Consider the following 14212-nt stretch of genomic DNA (forward strand, 5'->3'; position numbering starts at 1 on the left):
CTTTGCTGGCCCCTCCACTTCACTGGGACCTGCAATCCCAGCAATGTGCTGGAGGAGCGCAGCATTCATCCTGCATGAAGGGGGTGCTGAGCCCTGCGATTCCCAGGAGGCCGTGGTCAGCCACATCCCACCTTGCTGCTGCGCATGCTGGCGCTGCAGCGACCTCACAGCCCACTTGGCACCAGCCACGCCAGTACCAGCATCCCCGTCACCACAGCAGCACCACAGGAACAGACGCAGCCTTGGATCAGGGAAGGGCTCCTCACAGTCAGGCTCCCAGCACGCATCCTGCTCAGGTTAATTGTCATTTTATTAAACAGCAATTAAAAACAGGGCAGGGTCCCAGCCCACAAGGTGCCCGGCCAGATGCAGATGTTGAGGGCCGTGAGCTTCCAGTCCCCACGGGTTTGTCTGCCATCGGTGAGAGTGGGAGGGAAAATCCCCTTAGCAGGACAAGCCAGGTGCTGGGAGCTGCCCGAGACGCCCTCGAATGCCCAGTTGCGAGAGAAACAGAGTAGAAACCGCAGCCCAAAGAGGCACCTCAGCCACGGCGGCTGGGAACCGATCAAGCTATGTACAGTCTGTCCTGGCACCCCAAGCTGGGAGCAGCAGGCAGCCACGGCGCCACAGGGAAAAGGAGAGCGTTCCTCCTTCAGAAACAACAAATGAGCAGCTCCAGAGTCAGAGAACCACACGGACAGGACAGACAGACAGCGGCAGCGCCTGCTGGCCAGCACAAGAGAAGAGAGGTGGAGGGGAGCACTGGCTGGCATCAGTCTTGTATAAATAAGCTAAAGCCGATCAGTTTATTCACAGGGCCAGGGCTCCAAGGCGCTGCTGGACTCAAAGCCTCCAGCCCAAAGCACGTCCCAAGGCCTGCGGACGAGGCAGCTGCAGCGGCTGCTCCCCTCCTGGTTCAGCAGGCATGCGCACTGCTTCCAAACGTGTTCCCAGCGAAGGATGTGCTCAGTTGCAAAGGAGCCTGTGGCAATCCCCGACATCGCAGAGAAGGGAGACACGAGGGTGCAGCCACTTCCTCCACACCGAACTGCAGGCGCAACCCACCCAGGCTGCAGGGCTCCCCGTCCGGCTCACAGGGTGCTCTCCAGCGTGTTGTAGTTGTCCTTGAAGCTCTTCAGCTCCAGGAAATGTTTGGCACGTTTGCTCTTCTGGCTGGAAGGTAGGTAGGTGACCTGGATGGTGGCAGGGTTGGAGACCTCTGGAGAGAGGGTGAGATCCTTTGCTGCTGACTGGTGCTGCCGCTGGCTGACACCACCCCGCGCCTTAGTCCTGTGGGGAGAGGAGAAGCACCCTCAGCTGCCACCATCCCGTCACGTCAGTCTGTCCCACACCAGGCAGATGGTTGCTCAGGATGGCACTCATGGCGGTTTGGACAACCTGTGGGTGCCAGGCCAGGAGCCCGTGCGAGGTCCCTGCCTTAAAGCAGCCAGCACAAGTGGGAACATGATCTGTGACACAGTAACAGACCCAAAATACATGAACAGAGAGTGCAAATCTGGAAGGATGGACAGGCACAATGCTCGCACATTCCAGGCCAGGTTCTGCCCTAAACCCATCTCTGTTCACACCCTCGCGAGGGGCTGCGGGCCCTAGGACACTCCACCACACCCCACGCCCAGGCAACCACACTCACAGGTTTGCCAGCTCATTCAGAGCATCCTGGTACTTCAGGTATTCCAGTTTCCCAAAGACCTGGATGCAAACAGAAAAGACCATGAAAAACAGCACAGGAAGGACATGGATAGGTTGGAGCAAGTCCAGAGGCCACAGAGATGACCTGACGGCTGAAGCACCTCCTGCACAAGGCCAGGCTAAGAGAGTTGGGGTTGTTCAGCCTGAAGAAGAGAAGGCTCTTGAGAGACCTTAGAGCAGCTTCCAGTGCTGAAACAGGCTCCAGGAAAGCTGGGGAGAGGCTCTTGATCAAAGAGTGCAGGGAGAGGACAAAGGGAATGGTTTTCAGCTGAAAGAGGGAAGATTGAGGTAAAATCTCAGGGAGAAATGCTTTGCTGTGAGGGTGGGGAAGCCCTGGCCCAGGTTGCCCAGAGCAGTGGTGGCTGCCCCATCCCTGGAGGGGTTCCAGGCCAGGTTGAATGGGGTTTGGAGCCCCTGATCCAGTGGGAGGTGTCCCTGCCCATGGCAGGGGGTGAAACTGGATGGGCTGAGAGGTTCCTTCTAATCCAAAGCATTGCCTGATCCTACGATTCCATGAGAACCAAGGGAGGAGACACAGCGTGGTCTCTGCCCAGCCGCCAGCATTTACCCCAGTGCCGTAGCGGGCGCTCTCATAGCCATCAAGCAGGGTGTCGATCAAGGCTTTGCGGATGCCTTTGAAGGAGGCACTGGAATTCCGCAGTTCCAGCAGGTAGGCACAGAAGTTCTTCCCTATTAAAGACTTTGGGTACCGGCCCTCTGCGTGAAACGGGATTTCTGGAAAACACAACACAACCAGCAGCTGAAGCGCAGGTCACAACACTTGTGTTCACCCGCAGATAACAGCAGAACTGTCAGGGAATTTAACTCCACAGCACTGAGCCCTGGGGACACTGCTTGGGACCAGACACAAACAGGATTTTTCTCCATTCACCGCAACTTTGGGTTCACCCACTCAGCCATTTTTGTACCCAGCCGGGTTTGCCTGTCCAGGCCATGGGCAGCTGGTTTCTCGAGCAAGGTTCTGTGAGAAACGGTGTCCAAGGCTTTACTGAAGTCCAGGTACACCACACCCACAGCTGCTCCCTCATCTACTAAGTGTCTTCTCCCACTCCTGCCCTTACCAGATGTCCGGATCGCATCCAGCGCTTTCATCCTGTACAGGTAGTTATAGCAGCCTGGCAAAGAGAAAAAACAAACTGAATGCTTAGCCACAGTGGGAGGGAGGTGGGGAAAGGGGAGCAGAGCACAGAGATCCCATCTCTGTCATCTCCAAACACGACACTGTGATGTGACAGCCAAAAGCAGAGGCCAGCGACACAACTTGGCCCCGGGAACGGCTGGTGCTGACGGGATAAGCACTAGTCAGAGTCTCTGGCGCGTGCGGGTACCTGGTGCCTCCAGCTGCAGCAGCCTGTTGTCGTCCTCCGCCAACAGCCGGGGTTCGTACCTGATGTCCTGCACCCTCGACAGCCGAATGTCGATTTCTTCCTTTAAATCCTGGGAAAATAATTCCCATTTACAGAGCATGGCCTTTGTTTGTGGAATCACAAGGATGGGAACAGCCAAGTCCTGAGGCCTGGAAACTATCCCACTCCCCCCCCCAGTTGCCTATCACCATACGGAGGTGGCGGCTCCAGGAACAGAAAAGACCATGGAAAACAGCACAGGAAGGACATGGATCTGTTGCAGTGATTCCAGAGGAGGTCACAAAGATCATCTGAAGGCTGGAGCACCTCCTATATGAGGCCAGGCTGAGAGAGTTGGGGTTGTTCAGCCTGGAGAAGAGAAGGCTCTGGGGAAACCTTAGAGCAACTTCTAGTACTGAAAGGGGCTCCAGGAAAGCTCGGGAGTGATAGGATGAGATAAACGGCTTTAAATTGGAAGGGGGAAGATTTAGATTAGACATTAGGAAGAGGTTTTTAATGATGAGGGTGGGGAGGCCCTGGCCCAGGTTGCCCAGAGAAGCTGTGGCTGCCCCATCCCTGGAGGGGTTCAAGGCCAGGTTGGACAGGGCTTTGAGCCCCCTGATGCAGTGGGAAGTGTCCCTGCCCATGGCACGGGGTGGAACTGGATGGGCTTTGAGGTCTTTTCCCACTCAAACTATTCCACGATTCTATTAAATATCTGATTCTCGAGTGGATGCTGCCTGCCCCTCAGGCAAGAGAGGCCAGAGCCCCATGGCAGGGCCACACGCACTCACCTTGGGCGCGTGCTGTCCAACGGGGACATGGGGGCCGCGGCGGGACTTCATAGCAAAGCGCATGATCTGGCGTTTCACGAAGATGAACAGCAGCACAAAGACCTGGAATGCCACAGTGGGAACAGGGATGTTTAGCTGTGCCATACGGCCACCCGAGCCCCATCCCACAGACACCCCCATGGACACCCCAGAATGAGTAACCACAGGGCCGCAGGGGCCTCTCAAATCTGGACAGCACTGGGGACCGCGTCCTGACCATCAGGAGCCCCATGGACACCCCAGTCCAGCCCCATAGACACCTTGGCCTCCACAGACGCTCCTGCTCATGGCCTCTCCCTGCCCCACAGACACCAGGGTCAGCCTCATGGGGAGCTCTTCACAGATACCCTGGGCCGTGTCCCACCAGGACTTTATGGGCATCTCAGGTCTGGCTTCACAGGGGCTCCACGGAGACACCCGCCCAGTCGCACGGTTACACCAGGACCCATGGATGTCTCTGGGTTTCAAACCCCAAAGACCTGCCAGGCCCACAGCCCCATGGGTGCCCTGGTCCTGGCCTCACAGACACGTCAGCTCTGGCCCTCACGGACACCCAAGGCTCCCAGCCCCACAGATTTTCTGGGCTCAGCCTCATGGACACCCCCAGAGGCCCCAGGCCCAGCTCCTGAGACACACCAGCCCCATAGATATCCCTCGCACCCCAGTACCAGCCCCATGGATGCCCCGGCCCCCAGGACACACCAGGCTCAGTTCCATGGATGATCCCCTGCCCCGCATCCTCACCAGGTTCCCTGCCCCAGGACCCGCCAGCCCCACAAGATACCCCTGCCCCACGGGACTCTCAACCCACTGATACCCCTTCCCCATGGGAGCCCTCAACCCACTGATACCTCTGCCCCACAAGAGCCCCCAACCCACTGATATCTCTGCCCCACAAGAGCCCCGAACCCACTGATACCTCTGCGCCACGGGAGCCCTGAACCCACTGATACCCCTGCCCCACAGGAGCCCTCAACCCACCGATACCCCTGCCCCACGGGAGCCCTCAACCCACTGATAGCCCTGGCACAAGGGAGCCCCCAACCCACTGATACCTCTGCCCCATGGCAGCCCCCAACCCACTGAATCCCTGCCCCACGGGAGCCCCCAATCCACTGATAGCCGTGGCCCACGGCAGCCCCCAACCCACTGATACCTCTGCCCCATGGCAGCCCTCAAACCACTGAATCCCTCTGCCCCCCAGGAGCCCCCAATCCACTGATAGCCCTGGCCCAAGGGAGCCCCCAACCCACTAATACCTCTGCCCCACGGCAGCCCTCAAACGACTGATACCTCTGCCCCACGGCAGCCCCCAACCCACTGAATCCCTGCCCCACGGGAGCCCCCAATCCACTGACAGCCCTGGCCCACGGCGGACCCCAACCCACTGATACCTCTGCCCCACGGCAGCCCCCAACCCACTGATACCTCTGCCCCACGGCAGCCCCCAACCCACTGATACCTCTGCCCCACGGCAGCCCCCAATCCACTGACAGCCCTGGCCCACGGCAGCCCCCAACTCACTGATACCCCTGCCCCACGGGATCCCCCAATCCACTGATACCTCTGCCCCACGGCAGCCCCCAACTCACTGATACCCCTGCCCCACGGCAGCCCCCAATCCACTGATACCTCTGCCCCACGGGATCCCCCAATCCACTGATACCCCTGCCCCACGGGATCCCCCAATCCACTGATACCGCCCCACGGGAGCCCCCAACCCACTGATACCGCTGCCCCACGGACACGCCAGCTCGAGCCCCAGGGATACCCCAGCCCTCCAGGAGCCCCTAGCCCTTGACCCACGGAGTCCTCACAGGCCCAGGCCCACGGACACGCCAGGCCCCCAGGCCCACGGATTGCTCTGGCCCGGCTCCGCACGGAAGAACTCCGCCCCACCAGGTCCCCGGCCCTGTCCCCCATACCCCCGCCCCCTCGGCCGCTAACCAGGCTGCCATAGGCCATCACGAGCACCACATTCACCCCGGACAGCCAGTTGCTGCCGGCCCCCGCCATGCCCAGCCCGGTCCGGCCCGCACAACATGGCGCCCGCGAGGCCGCCCCGCGCGCCGTCACGTGACCAGGGCGAGCGCGCCTACCCGTCACATGACCACAGCGCGAGGGGGAGGACGGGGGGAAGCGCTCCCTCCGCCCCTCACGCACGCGTCACGTGGGGGAAGCAGCGCCAGCCTCGGCCCGCGCTTTCCGTCACGTGATCAGGGCGCGCGCACCTCCGTCACGTGACCGCGCCGCGGGGGAGCGCTCCCCCTCCCCTCAAGCACGCATCACGTGACTGCAACCACGCCGTCCCCGCTCGCGCTCCCATCACGTAACGAGGGCGGGCGCTCCTCCCCACACACGCATCACGTGGATGAAGCCACCCCACATGACGGAGGCGCAGTGAGGCCTTCCGCCTTCCCCTCACGCACACATCAAGTGGGCAAACCCGCTGCGGCCCCGCCCCACGCTTCCGTCACGTGACGAGGAGGTGCGCCCCTCTGTCACGTGACCGCGGCGCGTTGGAGCGCTCTCCCCTCCCCTCATGAACGCACCACGTGATCGTGGCGCGTCGGCCCCGCCCCGCGCCCCATCACGTGACGAGCGTTGGCCCCCCCCCCGCCACTCACGCACGCGTCACGTGGGGGAAGCCGCGTCGACCCTGCGTCCCCATCACGTGACGACGGCGAGTACCGCTCGTCCCCCCTCCCTTCCCCACGCATCACGTGGGTGAAGCCGCCCCACGCCACAGCCGCGCGGCGGAACGCTCTCCCTCCCCTCACGTACGAGTCACGTGGGTGCCGCCGCGCCGGCACCGCCCCGCGCCCCCGTCACGTGACGAGGGCGGGCGCCGCTGGGAGTTGTCAGTGCCGAGGCCCAGGTAAAGTTGGCTCCGCGGCGGCGGCGGCTCCGCTCACCGCGCGGGGCTCCTTCCCGTCCCTTCCCCCGCTTCCCGCCTCCCCCGCCGCCCTCCCCTCGCTCCCTGCGCTCCCTGCCCTCGCCGCCTCGCCCCGCGCGGTCTAGCGGGCCGGGCCGCCGCCGGGGGCTGGCGTAGCGCGAGGCCGGGGAGGGCGGGCGGGAGGCGGGGAGGGAAGGGAAAGGGGAGTGGGGGGGGGGGGGGTGGGGAATGGCGGCCGCGGCCATGAGGGCGGAAGCGCCCCGCGCTCGTCCGGCTGCGGGCCCGGGCTGGCGCCGCCCCCTCCCCGCTCCGGTGCTCTCCGGCCGCCGCCCCCGTTGTGCGATGCGGAGCTCCGGGTCGGCTCCGCTCGCGGGCCACGCCGGGAACAATGGGGCCGCGCTCCCCGGGTGTCGGCGGCGCCTCAGGATCCGGTACCGGCTGCTGGCGGGCGGGCAGAGCCATTTTGGCCCGCTGCTCCTTTCTATCCCGTCGGTCCCAAACCGGGGGGCTCCCGCAAACTTCGTTTTCCCCACAACATCGGTCCCAAACCAGGGGCTTCCCCAAAGGTCGTCTTCCTCAACCCGTTTGTCCCAAACCAGGGGCTCTGGTGGTGTAGCCGGGGCCTCTCCTGAGCCTCGTCCTCCCCACCTTGTTGGTCCCAAATCAGGGGCTCCCCTAAACCTCATCCTCTCCACCCATCGGTTCCAAACCAGGGGCTCTCTTGGGATAGTTGAGGCCTCCTCCAAACCTCATTCTTCTCACTTCATCAGTCCCAAACCTAGGGGCTCCCTCATACTTTGTTCTCCCCACATATCGGTCCCAGTTTTAAACTGGGGGCTCTGTTGGTGGAGTCAGAGCCTCCCCCAAACCTTGTCCATCACAAACTAGGGCTACCCTAAACTGCATCCTTCCCACCCCATCGATCCCAAAGTGGGGCTCTGTTGGTGTAGCTGGGGCCTCCCCTAAAACCTCGTTCTCCCAACCTGGTTGCTCCTAAGCTGGGGGTCCCTCAAATTTCATTCTCTCCACCCCTTCGGCCCTAAACTGAGAGGTCCCTCAAATTTTGTTTTCCCTACATATTAGTCCCAAAACAGGATCTGTTGGTGTAGCCAGGGCCTCCCCCAAACCTCATTGGTCCCAAACCAGGCCTCCCCGAAACCTCGTCCTCCAGCACCCCATCAGGCCCAAACTGAGGGGTCGCTCAAACTTTGTTTTTCCTACATATCAGTCCCAAACTGGGGGTTCTGTTCGCATAGCTGGAGCCTCCCCCAAACCTCATCCTCCTCAACCCCACTGGTTCCAAAACAGGATCTCCCTTGAACCTTGTCCTCACCCCACATTGGTTCCAAACTGGGGCTCTGTTGGCATAGTTGGGGCCTCCCCCAAACCTTGTCCTCCTCAACCCCATTGGTTCCAAAACAGGATCTCCCCCAAACCTTGTCCTCTCCCTACATTGGTTCCAAACTGGGGCTCTGTTGGCATAGTTGGGGCTTCCCCCAAACCTCGTCCTACCCACCCTGTTGGTCCCAAACCAGGGACTCTGCCTGCATAACCGAGGCCTCTTCCAAACCTCATCCTTCCCACCTCATCGGTCTGAAACTGAGGGCTTCCCAAACCCTTCTCCTCCCCGCCCTGTGGATCACAAACCGGGGGCTCTGTTGGCATAGCTGGGGGCTCCCCCAAACCTCATCCTCCTACATAGGAGTGACTCCAGAGGGAAACTCACCGATAAGCAGTGCTGGTGCCTCCCCACCTCACAGGAGTCTTTCCGAATGTTCTCCCCTCTGTGGTCCTTTGGAGCCTTTGGCATGTAGTCATTGAGCTTTGTCAGAAGAGGATGGAAATATGGATCCTCTGGATGAACAGATAGGGAAACTGAGGCTGGGATGTGCCGGGACTTGCCTGGTAGCTCCTTCTCAAAGTGTACCTCACCTGAAATTTCCAATAAAATGACCGCTTCATTACGTTTCCGTATCACCTCTTTTTCCGGAGACTCCGCACTTCACGTTCCGTGTAGTCGAGGCTCTCTCCTCCGTACCCAGACGCAGAAGGCGGTGGCGGTGTAGGCCGAGAAGGAGCAGGGGTAAGGGCAGAGCGCGTCCCATTCCTTTGCAGCTTCCCTGAAGAAAAGGTGCTCTAACCTGTAGCTGTGAAGCCTCTTGTTTGCCCTAAGTCCTGTATGAGTGCATCGCTTCCCAGTTGTCTCGGAACAGCCTGGTTTAACGCTGTTTCTCAGGGTGAATCAGCCACAATTTGCCTTGATTGGAGCCACCTTTATTTATTCCATCCCCTTGGAGAATATCCATGGGTTTTGCTCTTGGAAGAGAGGCCAAATGCTCCTGGTGGAAACTGCTTTGAATGGATAAACTCAAGTTATCCTTGCTTATGTGTGGGTCTGGTTGAAGTGTCAAGATAACCAAGATTTGCCGTTAAATGTTGCCTGTGAGCTGTATTGAAATTCCACGATTGAGAACTAAACGATTGACAGCCATGTCCTTTTCCCTTGATGGAGCGTGGGGATTCCCAGTATGGTCTCGGCGAGGCCAGGGCCTGGCTGGAATTTCTATAATAGATCTTTTTCTTGTGGGTTTTTGTTGCCCCTTAAGGAAGAAATGTTGGATTGTGAAAGGAATGAGGCTGGACGGAGCGGAGCGTGGCAGCTGTGGAACAATGCCCGGCCACGGCACAAAGGTCTGGGGCAGCCAAAGCCACGTCCCATTGGAACAGCAGGTTAAGTTACCACGGCCATGCGGGGTTGCTGCTGTCTGGGCCTGTGGTTCTGCTGCCAAATTGGTTTGATGTGACAACTTGTTTGTGCATGAAGCGCTCAGAACTGGAAGAGCCACAGCGGTAGAGAGCAGGAATTATATACAGTGGGGAAGGAACTGCGTGGAGCATGGGAGGGACGGCTGCAGCGCCCAGGAGGCTTTGTCTTGGGTGAGGTCCAGGCTCTTCCTTAAACCTGGGTGTCATGGGCACCTCGGGTGCTCCCGGTGACTGGACAGGAACCCAGGTCGTGTCCTGATGGAAACCTTGGCATGGTGTGGCTGGAAAACACTGGGTTTAGGTTGCTGTGAGGCACGAGTGGCCCAAAGAGTGAACTTTGGAGGCTTTGTGAGAGCTGTGTTTGAAACATCACTGCACAGGAGGGCTGGATGCCGATGGAGCAGGTGCCTGGCACTTGGGTTTCCCTGCTTCCAGGCTTTGGGAAGAGGCTCCCAGGTTCTTGCCAGGCTCTTTGCTAACACGGCTTCTGAGCTTCCTCTGCTCTGCGCTCCGGGTCTCATTTCATGCTGCCCTGTTGGTGTTGGGAAGCGAGGTTTTGGATTGTATCCTGTGAGTCAGATTTTCCCTGCTTGGGTTTCCACAATGAGTTGTTAAACCCTTTACCCCAAGCGCTTCTCTGCTCCTGATGGCTCCCGCCTGGACACAGGTGAGGTTTCATTCGGCACTTTCTGCCCTGGCAACGGTGGAGAAACCCTGAGTGGCACCAGGTCTGTGGTGTTGGGGCACATGGCAGCGGTGGAGAAACCCTGAGTGGCACCAGGGCTTTGTGGTATGGGGGCACACGGCAGCAGCGGAGAAACCCTGAGTGGTGTTGGTGGCCTCTGCGGCGTGGAGGCAATGCAGCAGTGTCCGGTTGGCCCTCTGAGGCTTCCAAGAACAGGATGGGGCCACTACAGTTCTGCTGGCTGCCTCACCCACACGAGATCAGGTCTCAGTGCTGCTGTTTGTGTTCGATTTCTAACAGCCCATTCTCTCTTCTCTCCGCCCTACGCAGAGCTCTGCCTTGTAAATACTGTTATTTGTATATACTGTAAATGATGACATCGGTGGGCACGAACCGCGCCCGGGGCAGCTGGGAGCAGACACAGACACAGAGCCAGACACAGCACAAGCAGCGGCCGCAGGTAAGGGACAGCGTCCGTGGAAACCGTTTAGCTTGGAGGTGGAGACCTGGCACTAACGGCAGGGCTTGGCCTAACAAACATCCGGCAGGGTAACAGGTAACAGGGCGGTTTTTGCATCGGTGCCTCTGAGCAGGAGCTGGGGCTGAGATTTGCCTTCGCTTCTATCTGAACGTTCCCCGTTCCCTTTAAGGAATGCGTATGGCTGAGGAGCCGCCGGCGGCGGATCCTGGTGTTCTGATGGTGGCATCTGCCCCAGGATGGACAGAGCTTAGGGACTGCTGCAAGGCCAGACAGCAGTTCCTCCCTTCTTCCAGACTCCCCCAACTCACTCCTCTTCCATCTGACCTTTTCCTCTTCAAAGATTTTCTCTCTCTGAGCCCCATTTGCACCTCCTCCTCACATCCGTTCGTTCCCAGAGATTTCAGGGAAGCAGCACAGCTTTTGGAGAGAGGTTTTTGGCAATGCACCGTACTAACCATGCTCCCTCTATACATTCCATTTCTTTAGGCCACTGCAGAACAGATCCGACTTGCACAGATGATTTCGGACCACAACGACGCTGACTTTGAGGAGAAAGTGAAACAAGTGAGTGTAGGAAGTGAGAGTGAGCCTGGATGGCAAGATGGAATCGATGTTGAGAGTACAGGGAGCGCTGGGGGCAGGGCGGGAAGGCCACAGCTGTCTTCTCCTGGAATTTCCTTGGGCTGGCTCTTCCCCAGAACACAGGGAATGGTGTTATCCTGAGGAAAGGAGCTTGTAGGTTGGATTGTGGTGAAACTGATAACTCAGAAATTCTCAACCTTGGTTACTTCTCATCAAGGAGGCAAAATTATGCTGAAGAGGCTGGGGAGCATCCCAGACCTTGACACATCTTTGTAGGATTACTGATCTGGGATTCGGCTTCCCTCAGTTTGCAGATGGCATCAAACTGTGTGGGAGTGTGGATCTACTAGAGAGCAGGAAGGCTTTGTGGAGGGATCTGGAGAGGCTGGACCCATGGGTTGGAGGGTAGGAAGGCTCTGCAGAGGGATCTGACCAGACTGGAGTGATTCCCATGGCGATGGGGTTCAATCAGGCCAAGTGCTGGATGCGGCACTTGGGTCACAACAACCCCACGCAATGCTCCAGGCTTGGGGAAGAGCAGCTAGAGAGCTGCCTGGTGGAAAAGTCCCTGGGGGTGCTGGTTGACTGCGGGCAAACATGTGCCAATAGTGGCCCAGGTGGCCAAGAAGGCCATCAGCATCCTGGCTTGGATCAGCCATGGGGTGGCCAACAGCAGCACGGATGGGATTGTGCCCCTGCAGTCATTGCTGATGAAGCCGCACCTCAAATCCTGGGTTCAGTTCTGGGCCCCTCACTCCAAGAAAGACTTGACGGTCTGGAGCATGTCCGGAGAAGCGAATGGGGCTGAGAAGGGTCAGGAGAACAGGGGTTGTGGGAGCAGCTGAGGGCTGTTTAGCCTGGAGAAGAGAAGGCTGAGGGGAGACCTCGTCACTCTCTGCAGCTCCAAGAAAGGAGGTTGTAGCGAGGTGGGTGCTGGGCTCTGCTCCCAAGGAACAAGTGATGGGATGAGAGGAAATGGCCTCAAGTTGTGCCGGTGCAGGTTTAGATTGGATATCGGGAAAAATTCCTTTACTGAGTGGTTAAGCCCTGGCAGAGGCTCCCCAGAGCAGTGGTGGAGTCCCCATCCCTGGAGGGGTTCAAAAACCATGTGGTCATGGCACCTGGAGACATGGTTTAGTGGGCACAGTGAGGCTGGGCTGATGGTTGGATTGGATGAACTTAGAGATGTTTTCCAACCTTAACAATTCTATAAGTCTATGATTCCTTGTCTCCTGTGAGATCCATAGAGACTTCGGTGCTGCCTTGGTTTGGAACATGCTAATCACAGTGTTGTCTTCCCTACAGCTGATTGACATCACCGGCAAGAACCAGGATGAGTGCGTGATTGCTCTGCATGACTGCAACGGCGATGTCAACCGAGCCATCAACGTGCTGCTGGAGGGCAATCCGGACACGGTAGGATTTGGTCCTGTAAGTCGGTTAGGCCTCATCCATTGTCGCTGTGTGTTTGAAGGCAAATGGATAACGAGAGCCACAACAACTGGCTGCTTCCACAAGTGGCCTGTTACCCGTGGTTATGTCCTGGCTTCTTAACAGCCCTCCCTGAGGACTTGCAAAGAGCATGAGAAGGCCCTAAGGAATAGAGGGCAAAACTCAACACCTCATTCACTCCCTGTTCCTTATGAATCTGAGTGCTTCGGCAGCAGAATGGTGGCATCTGTAGCAACTTTCCCGCTGCTCTGGGTGTGGAGTAGCTTATCTTTTCCCATGAGGGCTGAGTGGCCTGTGTTAAAGGTCAGGAATGTGTCAGCTGTCAGTCCCTTCTGTTAGAATTGTGCAGTTTTGTGTCTCTGATCCTAAACATACACATCTTGGCGATCGCCGCCCGCCTGTGTGTGTTTCTGAGGGTCACTGCTGTCTGGTTTCTGTGGAGTCAGGCTCAACTGCTTTGCCTCATGAAGGCGCCTTCCATCTGTGCGTGGGATGTCCTTCATGTTGTGGCAGCGACAAATTACAGCCCAGTAAAACGTCTGTGAAGATCCTGGAATTGTAGGGTGGTTTGGGTTGGAAGGGACCTCAAAGCCCATCCAGTTCCACCCCCTGCCATGGGCAGGAACACCTCCCAATGGTTTTGGTTGCTCCAAGCCCCATCCAACCTGGCCTTGAACCCCTCCAGGGATGGGGCAGCCACCACTGCTCTGGGCAACCTGGGCCAGGGCCTCCCCACCCTCACAGGAAAACATTTCTCTCGAAGATCTCATCTTAATCACCCATCTTTCAGCTGAAAACAGTTCTCCCTTATCCTGTCTAAAACAGCCACCTGTAGTAAATGACAGGATGGATTTTGTTCCGCTAAACAGGGTAAAGTTATCCACGTTTTGAACTTGTGTAAGATTTCTGCCCATTCTACTAAGAGATTTAGTGCAGAAATAGAAGAACTCCTCTCCTGTCACTTAAAACTTCACGCCAGGCAGATGTAAGAAAACTTTCCTTAAGGAAGACGCTGTAGGCTGATAGCTCTCCTTAAGAAAATTGGGCTGGAAATCATGTTTATACTCTTGTTCTCTTCTCTCTTTAAATGTGTCGTTGCACCTTGCATCAAATGAAAATTTCCCTTCTCTCTTTTCTGCAAACCTTCAGCATTCCTGGGAAATGGTTGGGAAGAAGAAGGGTGTCTCAGGACAGAAGGAGAGCGGACAGACAGAACCCAGTGAAGAAAGCAAAGAAAACCGGGAGAGGGATCGGGATTTCAGCAGACGACGTGGAGGGCCACCGAGGCGGGGGCGTGGTGCCAGCCGTGGACGAGAGTGTATGAACCTGCCCTTTGATATCACCCCTAACTGCTTTGTGCTGCTCGGTAAAGCTCCTCTGGCAGGCGCTTCCCTGAGGAAGAGCGTCCCCGCGTGTGTGGCGATCCATTTGGTGCTT

At 58.1% G+C, this 14212-nt stretch overlaps 2 protein-coding genes across 9 annotated transcripts in view; one reads left to right on the plus strand and one right to left on the minus strand.

Annotated features, from left to right (window-relative positions):
• Positions 1-294: 294 nt before the first annotated feature.
• Positions 295-6005, minus strand: C28H1orf43 (chromosome 28 C1orf43 homolog). Its single transcript, XM_009563330.2, has 7 exons — positions 5861-6005; positions 3875-3976; positions 3063-3171; positions 2796-2849; positions 2282-2448; positions 1655-1713; positions 295-1290 (listed from the first exon to the last, which is right to left on the minus strand). The coding sequence occupies exons 1-7, from the start codon at positions 5927-5929 to the stop codon at positions 1092-1094; spliced, it is 759 nt and encodes a 252-aa protein (XP_009561625.1). The 5' UTR covers positions 5930-6005; the 3' UTR covers positions 295-1091.
• A 613-nt stretch (positions 6006-6618) lies between these two features.
• The window catches only part of UBAP2L (ubiquitin associated protein 2 like), a 36842-nt gene continuing 29248 nt past the window's right edge, over positions 6619-14212 (plus strand). For 4 of the 8 annotated variants that reach the window (XM_054050848.1, XM_054050851.1, XM_054050850.1 and 1 more), the window contains exons 1-5: positions 6619-6791; positions 10591-10720; positions 11228-11305; positions 12629-12739; positions 13925-14093. In XM_054050848.1, coding sequence (XP_053906823.1) covers positions 10631-10720; positions 11228-11305; positions 12629-12739; positions 13925-14093 — 448 coding nt within the window. In that variant the 5' untranslated portion in view covers positions 6619-6791; positions 10591-10630. Of the gene's footprint in view, positions 6792-8608; positions 8893-10590; positions 10721-11227; positions 11306-12628; positions 12740-13924; positions 14094-14212 lie in introns of those variants that run through there. The other 4 variants (XM_054050852.1, XM_054050853.1, XM_054050856.1 and 1 more) reach the window with 2 other exon arrangements.

This window comes from Cuculus canorus, chromosome 28, assembly GCF_017976375.1.
Source record: "Cuculus canorus isolate bCucCan1 chromosome 28, bCucCan1.pri, whole genome shotgun sequence".
NCBI lineage: Eukaryota > Metazoa > Chordata > Aves > Cuculiformes > Cuculidae > Cuculus > Cuculus canorus.